At 36.4% G+C, this 20944-nt stretch overlaps 1 protein-coding gene across 4 annotated transcripts in view; it reads left to right on the forward strand.

Annotated features, from left to right (window-relative positions):
- Positions 1 to 20944, forward strand: part of TNFSF18 (TNF superfamily member 18) — a 389686-nt gene that overhangs the window by 331503 nt on the left and 37239 nt on the right. For 2 of the 4 annotated variants that reach the window (XM_060296286.1, XM_060296288.1), the window contains one exon: positions 14407 to 14467. The exons of the other annotated variants lie outside the window; for them this stretch is intronic. In XM_060296286.1, coding sequence (XP_060152269.1) covers positions 14407 to 14467 — 61 coding nt within the window. The remainder of the gene's footprint in view (positions 1 to 14406; positions 14468 to 20944) is intronic. 4 annotated transcript variants of the gene reach the window in all.

The raw sequence follows: 20944 nt of genomic DNA on the forward strand, positions 1-20944 counted from the left end.
ACTAATTTGAACCAGTTCATGCCTTCCTGATAGTACCTTGTTTTCCTTTGTGAAGAAAAACTGGTGAATCTCAATGAAAACTTTGGAAAATCTAAGGCTGAGTCCTTTGTATAGATAAATATGGCAGCAATTAATTTCTTGGTATGCCATCTCATCACATGGGAAATAATATGTGCTTTATTTAGAAGAGTGACTTTTCTCCTCACTTTCTCTTTTACTGCCTTCTATGGTGCCTGGTTGAACCTCTTATTCTCTAAGGCAATTAAACACTTAAATAATTCATTCCTTGTTAATAAATATAGGAAATGGGTCACTGGTATGTGATGTAAGGAGTAGATACTTCAGGGTGTATACTGCAAAGAGTGTCTGGTGTCACATAATTTGCTAGAGCTGGTACTAAGGATTAATGAACGCTTAATTTTTGTGGCCCACAGAGCAGTTTCCACGTGCACTCAGTAGTACTGTGAATCAGCTGACTTTAACAAGTCTTGTCGCAGTTCTGGAAATTGGGTATCCCATCAACCGCTCAGAAAGGAAAAATATGTCTTATAGTTAAAAACAGGAATAAAAAAAGCTTTCACTTCCTTCAATTAGTGTGAAACGTATTTGCTCAGGCTTGTGAGTGCTTGGAAATTGTCTACTTCTTTTTTTTTTTTTTTTTTCCATTTAAGCTAGTTTTGATTCAGGAAAACATTAAAAAGCCAACAAGAAAGTCTGTGGCTTTGGCAGTCATACTTAAGCTTCCCAACAAGAGGAAATAAATCCTAGCTGGCTGGGTTTTCTAAAGGGTGATAGCTGTGATACAATATTAAATTAGCTCAAAGTCTAGCTTGAAAAGGATATAGTCCATTTGCTTTCAAGATGTTCTGAGAAATCTAATCTTGTACAAAAGTTAGAAATGGTCACTAGACTACAATATATTTGTTTGCTTACCTCATTGTCCTTCAGATGTAAGAAGATGAATAAAATACAATTCTCCCCTTTTTATATTTCTCACTCCCCACTGAATCATATCTATATACAAAATGACCTAATACAGTTTGTCAGCAGAAAGTAGGCCTTCTAATTTTCTGGATTTTATCAAAGTGTAGGTTCTTTCATTCTTTTCCTGAGAACTAACTCACCTGGATCCCATTATCAACTTCAACAGAATGACTTTCATCTGACATTTTATACATTATTTTTCTGCCTTTATAAAGAACCATTTTGTACATTTGGACAGCATTTTAAAGTCATTTGGACAGCATTTTAAAGTCTTATGTAAAACCATAGTAGAAGATATCATCAGGTATTATCTACATGTCACTCATAGAGATACATAGGTCCAGGAAATACTTCTTTTCTTTTTTGTGTTTTACTTATGATTTGATGTATTAAATACAAGAAAATAAAAACTTCATCACTTACCACATTTAAAAAAATATATTCATTTATTTAATTTTTGGCTGCATTGGGTCTTCGCTGCTGCATGCAGGTTTTCTCTAGTTGCTGAGAGCGGGGACTACTCTTCGTTGCGGTGCGCGGGCCTCTCACTGTGGTAGGCTCTCATTGCAGAGCATGGGCTCCAGGCATGTGGGCTTCAATAGTTGTGGCTCACAGGCTCTAGAGTGCAGGCTCGGTAGTTGTGGCTCACGGGCTTAGTTGTTCCATGGCATGTGGGATCTTCCCGGACCAGGGCTGGAACCCGTGTCCTCTGCATTGGCAGGCGGATTCTCAACCACTGCACCACCAGGGAAGCCCCATCACTTACCACATTTGATTCCCTTTTGCAATAGCTGTCAGAATTTAGAGCCAAACATATTTCTCAATATCGTAAGCTAATTGGTCCTCCATCTGATAACACACATCCTTTCTGTTTGGTGTCCTAATGACTCCTGTACTGGAAATAGGATGGCCTGTCCACAGTCATACCGGGGTTCAAATTTCAGCTCTGCTTCTTGCTACTTATATGAAGCCACATTTGACTTCTATGTGCCTCAGTTTCCTTATGTGTAAAATAGATAAACGTATCCCTGTTTCATCAAGTTATTTGTGAGAATTAAATAAAAATCTGTGTTTTAGCCTTCAAGATTAGTTTATTTCTTTAAGATGGACTACCTTGAATTTTTATTCTTAAATACTTTGCTAACTTTAAACCTGTTCATGGTGGGGTGCTGAGTCGAAAGAGCAAGAGCATCTTTGTAGCTAGAGCTTAAAGGCCCTTCATACAGAGGAAGAAGAAAGACTGTGGTAAGCCAGAAAGTTGTTTACAGTTTCCTGAATAATTTGAAAATTAAGCTTTCTTTATACTTATTTGTAGCAGAACATGGTTTTAGAATCTGTTCAACATACAGTTTCAAGAAACCACTGCCAACTGATTGGAGATAGAATGAGAGAACTAAATTCACTTGGCATACCTATGCTGTCACTTAAAAACCTGGGCATGTCTTTATGAATTTTTCTTCTAGAATAAGACAGTAATTCATGTGTCTTCTTCAATACTTTCTCATCTGATTTACACTATAATTATAGAAGTAATTTTCTTTTTTTGATTTATTCATTATTTTTTAAATTGTTATTTACATGCAGAGACATTTTCATGAGATAAATAATAAATATTAGCAGCAGAAACTGAAGATGTTATGAATTTTCAGGATTTGGGACCACTCAGTTCAATGTATTTGTTTTAATACAATCAAAAAATGTGTGAGGATAGCAGTAATTAAATTTCAATACATTCTTCCATTATACTAGGTTTTTTAAAATTATTTTTTTAATTTTTTATACAGCAGGTTCTTATTAGTCATCAAATTTATACATATCAGTGTATACATGGCAATCCCAATCTCCCAATTCATCCCACCACCACCCCCGACCCCTGGCCACTTTCCCCCCTTGGTGAGCATACGTTTGTTCTCTACATCTGTGTCTCTATTTCTGCCCTGAAAACCAGTTCATCTGTACCATTTTTCTAGGTTCCACATATATGCATTAATATACAATATTTGTTTTTCTCTTTCTGACTTACTTCGCTCTGGATGACAGTCTCCAGATCCATCCACATCTCTACAAATGAGCCAATTTCGTATCTCTTTATGGCTAAGTAATATTCCATTGTATATATGTACCACATCTTCTTTATCTATTCGTCTGTCGATGGGCATTTAGGTTGCTTCCATGACCTGGCTATTGTAAATAGTGCTGCAGTGAACATTCGGGTGCATGTGTCTTTTTGAATTACGGTTTTCTCTGGGTATATGCCCAGTAGTGGGATTGCTGGATTATATGCTAATTCTACTTTTAGTTTTTTAAGGAACCTCCATACTGTTCTCCATAGTGACTATATCAATTGACATTCCCACCAAGAGTGCAAGAGGGTTCCCTTTTGTCCACAGCCTCTCCAGCATTTGTTGTTTGTAGATTTTCTGATGATGCCCATTCTGACTGGTGTGAGGTGATACCTCATTGTAGTTTTGATTTGCATTTCTCTAATAATTAGTGACGTTGAGCAGCTTTTCAAGTGCTTCTTGGCCATCTGTATGTCTTCTTTGGAGAAATGGCTATGTAGGTCTTCTGCCCATTTTTGGATTGGGTTGTTTGTTTTTTTAATATTGAGCTGCATGAGCTGTTTATATATTTTGGAGATTAATCCTTTGTCCATGGATTCGTTTGCATATATTTTCTCCCATTCTGAGGGTTGTCTTTTCGTCTTGTTTATGGTTTCCTTTGCTGTGCAAAAGCTTTGAAGTTTTATTAGGTCCCATTTGTTTATTTTTGATTTTATTTCCATTACTCTAGGAGGTGGATCAAGAAAGATCTTGCTGTGATTATGTCAAAGAGTGTTCTTCCTATGTTTTCCTCTAAGAGTTTTATAGTGTCCAGTCTTACATTTAGGTCTCTAATGCGTTTTGAGTTTATTTTTATATATGGTGTTGGGGAGTGTTCTAATTTCATTCTTTTACATGTAGCTGTACAGTTTTCCCAGCACCACTTATTGAAGAGACTGTCTTTTTTCCATTATATATCCTTGCCTCCTTTGTCATAGATAAGTTGATCAAGGGTGCGTGAGTTTATCTCTGGGCTTTCTATCTTGTTCCATTGATCTATGTTTCTGTTTTGTGCCAGTACCATACTGTCTTGATTATTGTAGCTTTATAGTATAGTCTGAAGTCAAGGAGTCTGTTTCCTCCAGCTCCGTTTTTTCCCCTCAAGACTGCTTTGGCTACTCAGGGTCTTTTGTGTCTCCATACAAATTTTAAGCTTTTTTGTTCTAGTTCCATAAAAAATGCCATTGGTAATTTGATCGGGATTGCATTGAATCTGTAGATTGCTTTGGGTAATATAGTCATTTTCACAATATTGATTCTTCCAATCAAAGAAAATGGTATATCTCTCCATCTGCTCATATCATCTTTAATTTCTTTCATCAGTGTCTTATAGGTTTCTGCATACAGGTCTTTTGTCTCCCTAGGTAGGTTTATTCCTAGGTATTTTATTGTTTTGTTTTGCAATGGTAAATGGGCATGTTTCCTTAATTTCTCTTTCAGATTTTTCATCATTAGTGTATAGGAATGTAAGAGATTTCTGTGCATTAATTTTGTATCCTGCTACTTTACCAAATTCATTGATTAGCTCTAGTAGTTTTCTGGTAGCATCTTTAGGATTCTCTATGTATAGTATCATGTCATCTGCAAACAGTGACAGTTTTACTTCTTCTTTTCCAATTTCTATTCCTTTTATGTCTTTTTCTTCTCTGATTGCCATGGCTAGGACTTCCAAAACTATGTTGAATAATAGTGGCCAGAGTGGACAACCTTGTCTTGTTCCTGATTTTAGTGGAAATGCTTTCAGTTTTTCACCATTGAGAATGATGTTTGCTGTGGGTTTGTCGTATATGGCCTTTATTATGTTGAGGTAGGTTCCCTCTATGCCCACTTTCTGGAGAGTTTTTATCAGGAATGGGTGTTGACTTCTGTGAAAAGCTTTTTCTGCATCTATTGAGATGATCATATGGTTTTTATTCTTCAATTTGTCAATATGGTGTATCACATTGATTGATTTGCGTATATTGAAGAATCCTTGCATTCCTGGGGTAAATCCGAATTGGTCATGGTGTATGAGCCTTTTAATATGTTGTTAGATTCTGTTTGCTAGTATATTGTTGAGGATTTTTGCATCTATATTCATCAGTGATATTGGTCTATAGTTTTCTTTTTTTGTAGTATCTTTGTCTGGTTTTGGTATCAGGGTGATGGTAGCCTCATAGAATGAGTTTGGGAGTGTTCTTTCCTCTGCAATTTTTTGGAAGAGTTTGCGAAGGATGGGTGTTAGTTCTTCTCTAAATGTTTGATAGAATTCACCTGTGAAGCCATCTGGTCCTGGACTTCTGTTTGTTGGAAGATTTTTAATCACAGTTTCAATTACATTGCTTGTGATTGGTCTGTTCATATTTTCTATTTCTTCCTGGTTCAGTCTTGGAAAGTTATACCTTTCTAAGAATTTGTCCATTTCTTCCAGGTTGTCCATTTTATTGGCATAGAATTGCTTGTAGTAGTCTCTTAGGATGCTTTGTATTTTCTGCGGTGTCTGTTGTAACTTCTCCTTTTTCATTTCTAATTTTATTGATTTGAGTCCTCTCCCTCTTTTTCTTGATGAGTCTGGCTAATGGTTTATCAATTTTGTTTATCTTGTCAAAGAAACAGCTTTTAGTTTTATTGATCTTTGCTAGTGTTTTCTTTATTTCTATTTCATTTATTTCTGCTCTGATCTTTATGATTTCTTTCCTTCTGCTAACTTTGGGTTTTGTTTATTCTTCTATCTCTAGTTCCTTTAGGTGTAAGGTTAGATTGTTTATTTGAGATTTTTCTTCTTTCTTGAGGTAGACTTGTATAGCTATAAACTTTCCTCTTAGAACTGCTTTTGCTGCATCCCACAGGTTTTGGATCATCGTGTTTTCATTGTCATTTGTCTGTAGGTATTTTTTGATTTCTTTGATTTCTTCAGTGATCGTTTGGTTATTTAGTAACGTATTGTTTAGCCTCCATGTGTTTGTGTTTTTTACGTTTTTTTCCCTGTAATTCATTTCTAATCTCATAGCATTGTAGTCAGAAAAGATGCTTGAGGGCTTCCCTGGTGGCGCAGTGGTTGAGAATCCGCCTGCCGATGCAGGGGACACGGGTTCGTGCCCCGGTACGGGAAGATCCCACATGCTGCGGAGCGGCTGGGCCCGTGAGCCATGGCCGCTGAGCCTGCGCGTCCGGAGCCTGTGCTCCGCAGCGGGAGAGGCCACAACAGTGAGAGGCCCGCATAACGCCAAAAAAAAAAAAAAAGAAAAGATGCTTGATACATTTTCAATTTTCTTAAATTTACTGAGGCTTGATTTGTGACCCAAGATGTGATCTATCCTGGAGAATGTTCTGTGCGCACTTGAGAAGAAAGTGTAATCTGCTGTTTTTGGATGGAATATTATATAAATATCAATTAAGTCCGTCTTGTTTAATGTCTCATTTAAAGCTTGTGTTTCCTTATTTATTTTCATTTTGGATGACCTGTCCATTGGTGTAAGTGAGGTGTTAAAGTACCCCACTATTATTGTGTTACTGTCCATTTCCTTTTTTATGGCTGTTAGCATTTGCCTTATGTGTTAAGGTGCTACTATGTTGGGTGCGTATATATTTATAATTGTTATATCTTCTTCTTGGATTGATCCCCTGATCATTATGTAGTGTCCTTCTTTGTCTCTCGTAATAGTATTTATTTTAAAGTCTATTTTGTCTGATATGAGAATTGCTACTCCAGCTTTCTTTTGATTTCCATTTGCATGGAATATCTTTTTCCACCCCCTCACTTTCAGTCTGAATGTGTCTCTAGGTCTGAAGTGGGTCTCTTGTAGACAGCGTATATATGGGTCTTGTTTTTGTTTCTGTTCAGCACACCTGTGTCTTTTGGTTGGAGCATTGAATCTATTCACGTTTAGGGTAATCATCAATATGTAGTTTCCTATTACCATTTTCTTAATTATTTTGGGTTTGTTTTTGTAGGTCCTTTTCTTGTGTTTCCCACTTAGAGAAGTTCCTTTAGCATTTGCTGTAGAACTGGTTTGGTGGTGCTGAATTCTCTTAGCTTTTGCTTGTTTGTAAAGCTTTTGATTTCTCCGTCGAATCTGAATGAGATCCTTGCTGGGTAGAGTAATCTTGGTTGTAGGTTCTTCCGTTTCATCATTTTAAGTATATCATGCCACTTCCTTCTGGCTTGTAGAGTTTCTGCTAAGAAATCAGCTGTTAACCTTATGGGAGTTCCCTTGTATGTTATTTGTCTTTTTTCCCTTGCTGCTTTTAATAATTTTTCTTTGTGTGTAATTTTTGCCAATTTGATTACTATGTATCTCAGCATGTTTCTTCTTGGGTTTATCCTGTATGTGACTTTCTGCACTTCCTGGACTTTGGTGTTAACTCTGCACTTCTGGACTTGGGTGTTAACTCCCACATTATGGAAGTTTTCAACTATAATCTCTTCAAATATTTTCTCTGGTCCTTTCTCTCTCTCATCTCCTGTTGGGACCCCTATAATGTGAATGTTGTTATGTTTAATGTTGTCTCAGAAGTCTCTTAGGCTGCTTTCATTTCTCTTCATTCTTTTTTCTTTATTCTGTTTCGCAGCAGTGAATTCCACCATTCTGTCTTCCAGGTCACTTATCCATTCTTCTGCCTCAGTTATTCTGCTATTGATTCCTTCTAGTGTAGTTTTCATTTCAGTTATTGTGTTGTTCATCTCTGTTTGTTTGTTCTTTAATTCTTCTAGGTGTTTGTTAAACATTTCTTGCATCTTCTCGATCTTTGCCTCCATTCTTTTTCTGAGGTCCTGGATCATCTTCACTATCATTATTCTGAATTCTTTTTCTGGAAGGTTTCCTATCTCTACTTCATTTAGTTGTTTTTCTGGGGTTTTATCTTGTTCCTTCATCTGCTACATAGTCCTCTGCCTTTTCATCTTGTGTATCTTTCTGTGAATGTGGTTTTTGTTCCACAGGCTGCAGGATTGTGGTTCTTCTTGCTTCTGCTGTCTGCCCTCTGGTGGATGAGGCTATCTAAGAGGCTTATGCAAGTTTCCTGGTGGGAGAGACTGGTGGTGGGTAGAGCTAACTGTTGCTCTGGTGGGCAGAGCTCAGTAAAACTTTAATCTCCTTGACTGCTGTTGGGTGGGGCTGGGTTCCCTCCCTGTTGGTTGTTTGGCCTGAGGCAACCCAACACTGGAGCCTACCCGGGCTCTTTGGTAGGGCAAGTGGTGGACTCTGGGAGGGCTCTTGCCAAGGGGTACTTCCCAGAACTTCTGCTGCCAGTGTCCTTGTCCCCACGGTGAGCCACAGCCACCCCCCGCCTCTGCAGGAGACCCTCCAACACTAGCAGGTAGGTCTGGTTCAGTCTCCCCTGGGGTCACTGCTCCATCCCCGGGGTCCCGATGTGCACACTACTTTGTATGTGCCCTTCAAGAGTGGAGTCTCTGTTTCCCCCATTTCTGTCGAAGTCCTGCAATCAAATCCCAGTAGCCTTCAAAGTCTGTTTCTCTAGGAATTCCTCCTCCCGTTGCCAGACCCCCAGGTTGGGAAGCCTGACGTGGGGCTCAGACCCTTCACTCCAGTGGGTGAACTTCTGTGGTATAAGTGTTCTCCAGTCTGTGGGTCACCCACCCAGCAGTTATGGGATTTGATTTTACTGTGATTGCGCCCCTCCTACCATCTTGTTGTGGCTTCTCCTTTGTCTATGGATGTGAGGTATCTTTTTTGGTGAGTTCCAGGGCCTTCCTGTCAATGATTGTCCAGCAGCTAGTTGTGGTTCTGGTGTTCCCCCGAGAGGGAGTGAGAGCACGTCCTTCTACTCCGCCATCTTGGTTCCAATCCCCAGAAGTAATTTTCAAAATGGCAAAATCAAGATTATCTCTGACCACGGAACAAATTTTTAAAAGAAGATATAAGAAACTCAAGGCAAGAAGGACAATTAACCCTAAGTTATAATCTCAGTGTTGTTATCAATCTCTTGAGTAGCAAGTATAATTTAGTTCACCCATGGATTATTTTTTGAAACAAAAAATAGAGGTAGTTTAGTGTAGAGTCTCAAAGCACAGACTCTAAATTCAGACTATTGGCATTTGGATCCTGCTTTGCCACTAACAGTCTGACTTTGGGAAAACTACTTAATTTCTTTGTTCAGTTTTCTCAACTGTAAAGTGAGAACTTAAATTCTCTATACCTTAGTTTCTTCATCTGTAAGATGTGAACAGTAGTGATACCTAAGAATCAAACAATTTAATACTTGTAGAGCACTTAGAAAAGTGTCTAGCATGCAATAAGTTCCTTATAAACTTTTGTTAAATAAATATAAACGAGTGAACAATGAAGGAAGCATGGGTGGTATGTCATCAGGTTGTTATGCAAGAGGGGCACAGTCTTTGGAGACAGGCAGGTTAAAGTTTGGCTCTACCACTCTCTGACTGTGGAGGCTTGGACCAGTCAGTTTTTCCATCTGAAGAATAAACTTAATAGGCTGTTCGCAGAATTATTGTGAGGGTTTGAGCTAACCTGTGAGAATAACCTAGCTCAGTACATAGGATATGTGAGGAGAGCATATTAGAAAAGTAACTATTTATCATTTTCCTTAAAGAATGAAAAGGTAGAAAAGAGATTACTTGCACAGCAGGAAGGATGGATTAGCCAACAGGAAGTTTTTTTGGCAGTAAATCTTATAAAAGGCTGGAGCAATTCACAAGGAGAGTGTGTGGGCTCTCCCTTTAAGGCAAACCTTAATTTCATGATAATTAGGCATCTGAGTCAGTTTCATTTAGTAGGTATAGACTCTAGAGACATATTCCAGAAATTTTTTCCTCTCCTCCCTCTCCCCCTCCTCTTCTTTCCTCTCCTTATTCACTTCTCTTTCTTTCTTCCACACTGATTGAGTACCTATCATGTGCCAAACATTATCCTAGGTAACAGTGACACATATATGACTAGAATCCATTTCCTGTCCTTCAGAGGGTCACTATCTAATACTTGTGTTTTATAAAGGGAGAAACTTCACTGGTGCTAAACAGGAACTGCAGATATTAAGTCAGCTAGGCCTGTTATAGTGACATAGCTCTGTATTTCTACAAATCACTTTTCTTCTCTTGGCTCTTCCAATCAATGAATTAAGAACTCTAAATACCTATTGTGTGTTAGGTGTTATAATGAGCTCTGGGGATATATAGCTCATTAACACAGAATCCTGCTCTCCAGGCACTCACAGTGTCATAGGAGAGATGGACATACATACAGAGAATTGCCAGGCCTCACTGATGTGTTGGGATAGAGATAAGAGCAGAGAGTTAGTGTCTGGAGTAGAAAGTGTCAGTATATTCCTAGGAACAACAGGGAAGACTTCAAGGTGAGAATTTTTTTTAATCTGGGCTTGAAGGAGGGAGAAGGGAGAAGGTTTCCAGCAAAGAGAAGAATGTGAAGGCCTGAGTGTGCATAGCTTTGAGGGAAACAGAGATACTCAACCACCAGTAGGCCCAAGGAGACTTGTAGACTAGTAGTATAGGATACAGGGTAAGGATCCAACTTGCTTATTTTGAATGTGAATGTCCAGTTTTCCCAACACCGTTTGTTGAAGAGACTATCATTTCTCAATTGTGCAGCCTTAGCACCCTTATTAAACATCATTTGATTACATATACTAGGGTTTATTTCTGGGTTCTCTAGTCTATTTCATTGGTCTATGTGTCTGTTTTTATGCCAGTACAACACAGTTTTGATTACCATAGCTGTGTCATAAATTTTGAAATAGGAAGTGTCTGACCTCCAACTTTATTCTTTTTTGAGATTGTTCTGGCTATTCTGGGTCCCTTGAAGTTGCAAATCAATTTAAGATAGATTGTTCTATTTCTGCAAAAAACATCATTTGGATTTTGATTGAAATTGTATTGAATCTATAGATCTCTTTCAGTAGCTTTTACATCTGAACAATATTAAGTCTTCCAATTCATGAATATTGGGTGTCTTTCCATTCATTGGTGTCTTCTTTAATTTCTCTAAGCAATATTTTGTAGTTTTAAGTGTACAAGTCTTTCATCTCCTTGGTTAAGTTTATTCTAAGTATTTTATTCTTTTAGACACTATTATAAATGGAATTGTTTTCCAATTTCCTTTTTGAAATGCAAATGATTTTTGTGTATTGATTTTTTTGTCCTGCAATTTTGCTTTATTAGTTCTCTATCAGAACTATTTGTTAAAATTTGTTTATTCTACAAGTTTGTGAGTCTCTGTGTGTGTAATCTTCACAATTTTCTGTAAGATAAGATCATGTTGTCTGAGAACAGATAGTTTTTACCGCTTTCTTTTCAATTTGAATCCTTTATTATTTTTCTTCTAATTGCTCTGGATAGGACTTCCAGTATTTTATTGAATAGAAAGTGAGCAACCTTGCTTTTTTCCCGATCTTAGAGAAAAAGTTTTCATTCTTTCACCATTGAGTGAGATATTAGCCAGAGCTTTTCATATATGGCTTTTATTTTGTTGTTTCCTTCTGTTTCTAGTTTGTTGAGTGTTTTTTATCATGAAAGTGTGTTGAATTGTGTCAGTGCTTTTTCTGTATCAGTTGAGATGGTCATGTGCTTTTTTCCCCTTCATTCTGTATTACGTTGATTACTTTTCATATGTTGAATCATCCTTGCATTCCAGGAAGAAACCACTTGATCATGGTATATAAACCTTCTAATGTACTATTGAATTCTGTTTGCTAGTGTTTTGTTGAGGACTTTTGCATTGATACTCATCAGGAATATTTATCTGTAGTTTTCTTGTATTGACTTTGCCTGGCTTTGATAGCAAGGCAATTTTTCCCTCTTTAAATGCATTTGGAAATGTTTCCTCTCCTTCAGTTTTTTGGAAGAGTTTGAGGAGTATGGTGTTCATTACTTAAATGTTTGATAGAATTCACCAGTGAAGTCATTTGTTCCTTAGCTTTTCTTTTGAAGAGGGTTTTGATTATTGATTCAATCTCTTTACTAGTTATGTCTTTTTATAGTTTCTATTTTCTCATGACAATTTTAGTAGACTATGTGTTTCTACATTTTTGTCCATTTCACCTAAGTTATTCAATTTATTTGAGTACAATTATTGATAGTACTCTCTCATAATCCCTTATATTTTAATAAAATTGGTGGAAATGTCCAGGCTTTCATTTCTAATTTTAGTTGAGTCTTTCTTTTTTCTTAGTCAACTGAGGTACAGGTTTGTCAATTTTGTTAATTTTGAAAAATGAACCAACTCTTGGTTTCATTTATTTTTCTCTATTGCTTTTTTATTCTTTATCTTGTTTATCTTTGCTCTAATCTTTATTATTTCCTTCCTGCTACTAATCTTGGGTTTAGTTTATTCTCTTTGTGTTTCCTTAAGGTATAAATTTAGGTAGTTGATTTGGAAATCTTTTTTTTTTTTCTTTTTAAATTTTATCATTTACAGCCATAAATTTTTCCTTTAGGACTGCTTTTTATAGATCACATAAGTTTTAGCAGGTTGTGTTTTCATTTTATTTTTTCTCAAGATTTTTCTAATTTCCCTTGGGATTTCTTCTTTGACTCATTGGTTATTTGACTGTACTGTTTAATTTCCACAGGTTTGTGGAGTTTCTAATTTTTATTCTGCTACTGATTTCCAGTTTCATTCCATTGTGATTGAAAAAGCACTTTGCATGACTTTAATCTTTTAAAATTTATTAAGACTTATTTTGTGGCCTGATATATGATCTGTCCCATGTGTACTTGAGAAAACATGTTTTATGCTTTTTTATGAGTAGAGTTGTTCTTTATATATAGTCTGCTAGGTCCAATTGGTTTATTAGCATTGTTCAAATCCTCTGTTTCCTTATTATCTGGTTTTTCTACCCATTATTGAAAGTGGGGTATTAAAGTCCTCTACTCTTATTGTTGAGCTGTCTAATTTCTCCCTTTAATTTTGTCAATGTTTACTTTACATATTTAGGAGCTCTGATGTTTGGTGCATATATGTTTATAATTGTTATATCTTCTTGGTGAATTGGCCCTTCTATCATTAAATGATATCCTTCTTTACCTCTTGTAACAGTTTCTAATTTAAAGTCTATTTTGTCTGATATTAGTGTAGCCACCTCTACTATTTGCATTGAATATATGTTACTGTTTGGTTACTATTTGCATGGAATATATGCTTCCATTCTTTCACTTTCAACTTATGTGTACTTAGATTTCGTTTGAGTCTCTTGTATACAGTATATAGTTGAATCTTATTTTTATATCCATACTGCCAATCTAAGTCTTTTGATTGGGGATTTTAAGCCATTAAAATTAAAATAATTACTGATAGGGAAGAACTTACTATTGCCATTTTGTTATTGTTTTCTGTATGTCATATAGCTTTTTGTTCCTCATTTCCTCCCTTACTGCTTTCTTTTGTGTTTAGTTGACTTTTTGTAATGACATGTTTTTGTTCCCTTCTCATTTCCTTTTGTGTACATTTTATATATATTTCCTTTGTGGTTATCATAGGGGTTGCATAGAATATCCTAAAGTTATAACAATATATTTTAAACTGATAACTACTTAATATCATCACATATAAAAATGCTACCCTTTTAGAACTCCACTCCTCTCCACTTTATATTGTTAATGTCATAAATTACATTTATATATTGTTATTAACATAGATTTAGAATTTTTAATGCTTTATATTTTAAATTTTATAAAGGAATTAAAAGGGGAGTTAAGCAAAATTACAACAGCACAGTTGTTTACCTTCATGGGACAACTTTGTTGTTTTCATATGGCTTCAAGTTACTATCTAGCACCCTTTTGTTTCAACTTGAAGGACTCTTTAGTATTTCATGTAGGGAATGTGTAGTGGTAATGAACTCTCTATGCTTTCACTTATCTAGGAATGACTTACTTTATTCCTCATTTTATTTTTTATTTTTTTATTATTTAAATTTTTATTGGAGTGTAGTTGATTTTTACCATGTTGTGTTAGTTTCAGGTGTACAGCAAAGTGAATCAGTTGTACATTTACATATATCTGCTCTCTTTAAGATTCTTTTCACATATAGGCCATTACAGAATATTGAGTAGAGTTCCCTATGCTATATAGCAGGTCCTTATTAGCTATCTGTTTTATATATAGTAGTCTATATACCTCATTTTAAAGAACAGCTTTGCTGGATGTAGAATTCTCTGTTAACAGTTTCTTTCATTACTTTAAATATATCATCCAACTGCCTTCTGGCATACAAGGTTTCTGCTGAGAAACCTATGGATAATCTTATCAAAGATTCATTGTAGATGATGAGTCGTTTTTCTCGCAATATCCCATATTCTTTGTGTCTTTTACTTTTGATAGTTTGATTATAATATGTCTTTGTTTTTTAGTTCATTCTACTGGGAATTTCTTGAGCACCTCCTCTTTGATGTCTTCCTTGAATTTGGAAAGGTATGAACCATTATTTCTTCAAATAAACTCTAAGCCCCTTTCTTGCTTCTTTTCTTGGACTTTCATAATGCATGTATTCATCTACTTGAAGATATCTCATAAGTAGCTTAGTTTCTGTTTTCTTCTCTTCATTTTTTTTTTCTTTTTTTCCTCCACAGACTAAATACCTTTAAATGACCTGTTCATTGATTCATTCTTCTGCCTGTTTGAGTCCATTGTTGAACCCCTATATTGAATTTTTTGATTCAGTGATTGTATTATTCAGCTTCAGAAATTCTGTTTAGTTCTTTTTTTTTTTTTTTAACAATTCCTATCTTTTTGTTGATATTCTAATTTTGTTCATTTATGATTTTCTGATTTTCTTAGTTCTTGTTGTTTTCCATTAGCTCTTTGAGAATATTTAAAACAGTTATTTTAAAGTCTTTGTCAAGTGATTCTGAAGCCAGTATTTCTGTAGTGTTATTTTCTAGAGACTTATCTTATTCCTCTGAATAGGTTTCCTTATTTGTTTGTATACTGTGATCTTTTGTTGAGAATTAAGCATTTGAAACAATAGTCACCTCTCCCTACCTTTGGGGACTAGCTTTGGAAGTGGAAGACCTTATGCAGTGGAAGACCTTCACCAATCAGCCTGGCATGAAGACATAAGTTATTCTCAGATGGTGCATTCATCTTTCCTGAGTGTGTGCATGGGCTTTCCCCCTGTATATATGGGTGGTTTTAAAAATATATATATACCATTTTTTAGTGCACTTTTAGCACTTGTTATCATTGGTAGATATGTTGCTTGGTTTGGTTGCTCTCTTCTTTGTTTTTCTTTTTAATAATTTTTTTATTTTAATAAATTCATTTTATTTTATTTTTTCCTTCTTTCCTTTTTTCTCCCTTTTCTTCTGAGCTGTGTGGCTGATAGTGTCATTGTGCTCCAGCTAGGTGTCAGGCATGTGCCTCTGAGGTGGGAGAGCAGAGTTCAGGACATTAGTCCACCAGAGACCTCCTGGTGCCATGTAATATAAACCAGCGAAAGCTCTCCCCCAGATCTCCATCTCAACACTAAGACCCAGCTCCACTCAGCAACCAGCAAACTACAGTGCTAGACATGCTATGCCAAACAACTAGCAAGAGAGGAACCCCACCCATTAGCAGAGAGGCTGTCTAAAATCATAATAAGGTCACAGACACCCCAAAACACACCACCAGACCTGTCCTGCCCACCAGAAAGACAAGATCCAGCCTTATCCCAGAACCCAGACACCAGTCCCCTCCACCAGGAAGCCTACACAACCCACGGAAGCAACCTTAGCCACTGGGGGCAGACACCAAAAACAATGGGAACTATGAAACTGTAGCCTGCAAAAAGGAGACCGCCAAAAACAGTAAGTTAAGCAAAATGAGAAGACAGAGAAACACACAGCAGATGAAGGAGCAAGGTAAAAACCCACCAGACCAAAAAAATGCAGAGGAATAGGCAGTCTACCTGAAAAAGAATTCAGACTAATGATAGTAAACATAATCCAAAATCTAGGAAATAGAAGACAGAAAATACAAGAAACATTTAGGACCTAGAAGAACTAAAGAGCAAACAAAGATGAACAACACAATAAATGAAATAAAAATTTGTCTAGAAGGAATCAATAGCAGAATAACTGAGGCAGAAGAATGGATAAATGACCTGGAAGATAAAATAGTGGAAATAGCTACTGCAGAGAAGAATAAAGAAAAAAGAATAAAAAGAATGGAGGACAGTCTCAGAGACCTCTGGGACAACATTAAACACACGGACATTTGAATTATAGGAGTCCCAGAAGAAGAAGACAAAAAGAAAGAGACTGAGAAAATATTTGAGAGATTATAGTTGAAAACTTCCCTAATATGGGAAAGGAAATAGTCAAGTCCAGGAAGTGCAGAGAGTACCATACAGGATAAATCCAAAGAGAAACACACCAAGACACATTTTATCAAACTGTAAAAAATGAAATACAATGAAAAAATATTAAAAGCAACAAGGGAAAAACAACAAATAACATACAAGGGAATCCCTATAAGGTTAACAGCTGATCTTTCAGCAGAAACTCTGCAAGCCAGAAGGGAGTACCAGGATATGTTTAAAGTGATGAAGGGGAAAAACCTGCAACCAAGATTACACAGCAAGGATCTCATTAAGATTCGATGGAGAAATTAAAACCTTTACAGACAAGGAAAAGCTAAGAGAATTCAGCACCAGCAAACCAGCTTTACAACAAATGCTAAAGGAACTTCTCTAGGCAGGAACACAAGAGAAGGAAAAGACCTACAATAACAAAGCCAAAACAATTAAGAAAATGGTAACAAGAACATACATATCAATAACTACCTTAAATGTAAATGGATTAAATGCTCCAACCAAAAGACATAGACTGGCTGAATGGATATATAAACAAGACCCATATATTTGCTGTCTACAAGAGACCCACTTCAGACTTAGGGAAACATACAGACTGAAAGTGAGGGGATGGAAAAAGATATTCCATGCAAATGGAAATCAAAAGAAAGCTGGAGTAGCAATTCTCATGTCAGACAATACAGACTTTAAAATAAAGACAATTACAACAGACAAAGAAGGACACTACATAATGATGAAGTGATCAATCCAAGAAGAAGATATAACAATTGTAAATATTTATGCACCCAACATAGGAGCACCTCAATACATAAGGCAAATGCTAACAACCATAAAAGGGGAAATTGACAGTAACAGAATCATAGTAGGGGACGTTAACACCCCACTTTCACCAATGGGCAGATCATCCAAAATGAAAATAAATAAGGAAACACAAGCTTTAAATGATACATTAAACAAGATGAACTTAATTGATATTTATAGGACATTCCATCCAAAAACAACAGAATACACTTCTTCTCAAGTGCTCATGGAACATTCTCCAAGATAGATCATATCTTGGGTCACAAATCAAGCCTTGGTAAATTGAAGAAAATTGAAATTGTATCAAGTATCTTTTCTGACCACAATGCCATAAGACTTGATATCAGTTTCACGGGAAAATCTGTAAATATTTTTATTCCGGGAATGCAAGGATTTTTCAATATACACAAATCAATCAATGTGTAAATCATATTAACAAATTGAAGGATAAAAACCATATGATAATCTCAATAGATGCAGAAAAAGCTTTCAACGAAATTCAACACTCATTTATGATAAAAACGCTCCAGAAAGCAGACATAGAGGGAACTTACCTCAACATAATAAAGGCCATATATGACACACCCTCAGCCAAAATCATTCTCAATGTGAAAAACTGAAACCATTTCCTCTAAGATCAGGAACAAGACAAGGTTGCCCACTGTCACCACTCTTATTCAATATAGTTTTGCAAGTTTTAGCCACAGAAATCAGAGAATAAATAAAAAGGATCCAAATCAGAAAAGAAGATGTAAAGCTGTCACTGTTAGCAGATGACATGATACTATACATAGAGAATCCTAAAGATGCTACCAGAAACTACTAGAGCTAATCAATGAATTTGGTAAATGCAGGATACAAAATTAATGCATAGAAGTCTCTTGCATTTCTATACATTAATGAAGAAAAATCTGAAAGAGCAATTAAGGAAACACTCCCATTTACCACTGCAACAAAAAGAATAAAATACCTAGGAATAAACCTACCTAAGGAGGCAAAAGACCCATATGCAGAAAACTATAAGACACTGATGAAGCAAATCAAAGATGACAAAAACAGATGGAGAGATATACCATGTTCTTGGATTGGAAGAATCAACATTGTGAAAATGACTATACTACCCAAAGTAATCTATGGATTCAATGCAATCCCTATCAAACTACCAAAAAATTTTCACAATCTGTATGGAAACACAAAGGGCCCTGTATAGCCAAAGCAATTTTGAGAAAGAAAAACGGAGCTGGAGGAATCAGGCTCCCAGTCTTCAGACTATACCACAGAGCTACAGTAATCAAGACAGTATGGTACTGGCACAAAAACAGAAATATAGATCAATGGAACAGGATAGAAAGCCCAGAGATAAACCCATGCACATATGGTCACCTTATCTTTGATAAAGGAGGCAAGAATATACAATGGAGAAAAGACAGCCTCTTCAATAAGTGGTGCTGGGAAAACTGGACAGCTACATGTAAAAGAATGAAATTAGAACACTCCCTAACACCATACACAAAAATAAACTCAAAATGGATTAAAGACCTAAATGTAAGTCCATACACTCTAAAACTCTTTGAGGAAAACAGAGGCAGAACACTCTATGACATAAATCACAGCACGATCCTTTTTGACCCACCTCCTAGAGAAATGGAAATAAAAATAAAAATAAACAACTGGAACCTAATGAAACTTAAAAGCTTTTGCACAGCAAAGGAAACCATAATCTACACAAAAAGGCCACCCTCAGAATGGGAGAAAATATTTGCAAATGAAGCAACTGACAAAGGCTTAATCTCCAAAATTTACAAGCAGCACATGCAGTTCAATATACAAAAAGCAAACAACCCAATCCAAAAATGGGCAGAAGACCTAAATAGAAATATCTCCAAAGAAGACATACAGATGGCCAACAAACACATGAAAGGATGCTCAACATCACTAATCATTAGAGAAATGTGAATCAAAACTACAATGAGGTATCACCTCACACCAGTCAAAATGGCCATCATCAAAAAATCTACAAACAATAAATGCTGGAGAGGGTGTGGAGAAGAGGGAACCCTCTTGCACTGTTGGTGGGAATGTAAATTGATCCAGCCACTATGAAGAACAGTATGTAGGTTCCTTAAAAAACTAAAAATAGAACTACCATATGACCCAGCAATCCCACTACTGGGCATATACCCTGAGAAAACCATAATTCAAAAAGAATCATGTACCACAATGTTCGTTGCAGCTATATTTACAATAGCCAGGACATGGAGCCAACCTAAGTGTCCATCGACAGATGAATGGATAAAGAAGATGTGGCGCATATATACAATGGAATATTACTCAGCCATAAAAAGAAATGAAATTGAGTTTTTTGTAGTGAGGTGGATGGACCTAGAGTCTGTCTACAGTGTGAAGTACGTCAGAAAGAGAAAAACAAATACCATATGCTAACACATACATATGGAATCTAAAAAAAAAATGGTTCTGAAGAACCTAGGGGCAGGACAGGAATAAAGACTCAGATGTAGAGAATGGACTTGTGGACACGGGGAGGGGGAAGGGTAATCTGGGACGAAGTGAGACAGTGGCATGGACTAATATATACTACCAAATGCAAAATAGATAGCTAGTGGGAAGCAGTTGCATAGCAAGGGAGATCAGCTCGGTGCTTTGTGACCACCTAGAGGGTGGGATAGGGAGTGTGGGAGGGAGGGAGACTCAAGAGCAAGGAGATACGGGGATATATTTATAGCAGATTCACTTTGTTATAAAGCAGAAACTAACAGCATTGTAAAGCAATTATACTCCAATAAAGATGTTAAAAAAATATCTAGTCTGTATTTACTTTTTTAACAAGGATGTGGTTTTGTGGCAGGGTTCAGATTAAAACATGGTTTGATATACATCAGAAGACAGATGTACAGGATAATCACTAGTGTCTACAGGGTGTCTAGTAAGATCCTGATTATTATAAATCACTGGCAGGGTGTACAGTTTGGATAAGACCAATATGGTTCTTGCTGTTTATACAACAGGGTTTAGGCAACATGACGAGCACAAACACTGCTCTGCTTCCTTTCCTTGGCAATCAGCATCTCATAGGAGAGAGAGGCTGGAGCATTACAGCCAGCCATAAGACCACCAGGTCTTAGCTGTACAATAAAAATGTTGTTATTGGTGTCACGATATTTAGGGGAAAAAATGATTAACCAAAATGTGAAGCAAACATTTCAGCATAGATTTAGCCCTGTTGATAGGTGATTGATTAGTGGGATGAATATGGTACTTATAAATTCAAGCCTTAGGAGCTGAATTTGTGCTAGTACCAGTAGCATGGGTGCTACTCTGTGATGATCTAATGTTAGTAAAGCCATCCATTAATCCATCCAGTGCTCATTAAGCATTATCTATGAACCTGGCCTTAGGTAGGCTTTGGATGTAAAGAGATTAAAAAATCACCTCTAGAGTCCTACACCCCAATGGAGAAGATGTATAAGTAAGCAGATGATTTATACTGTGGGATGGTAAATGCTAAAATATGGATAAATATGGTGAGGTTTGGGAACAAATGGAAGAGGCACTTAACTAAGATGAAAAAGTCAAGGGATGATTTCTCTAGGAAGTAGTGCTTGGTTGAATTTCAGAGGATGCTAAGAGTTGGCTAGCACAAGATTAAGAAGGGGAAAAACTGAAGGGTGATTTTTGTCTAATACTGGCCTCTCTGTTATTGGTACTTCTAGTAAGCAGATTCCTGCCATAAGCTAATACAGTTAATAGCCTATTTTGGAGTAAGAGCTTCCCCT

Source organism: Globicephala melas, chromosome 1 (assembly GCF_963455315.2).
Source record: "Globicephala melas chromosome 1, mGloMel1.2, whole genome shotgun sequence".
NCBI lineage: Eukaryota > Metazoa > Chordata > Mammalia > Artiodactyla > Delphinidae > Globicephala > Globicephala melas.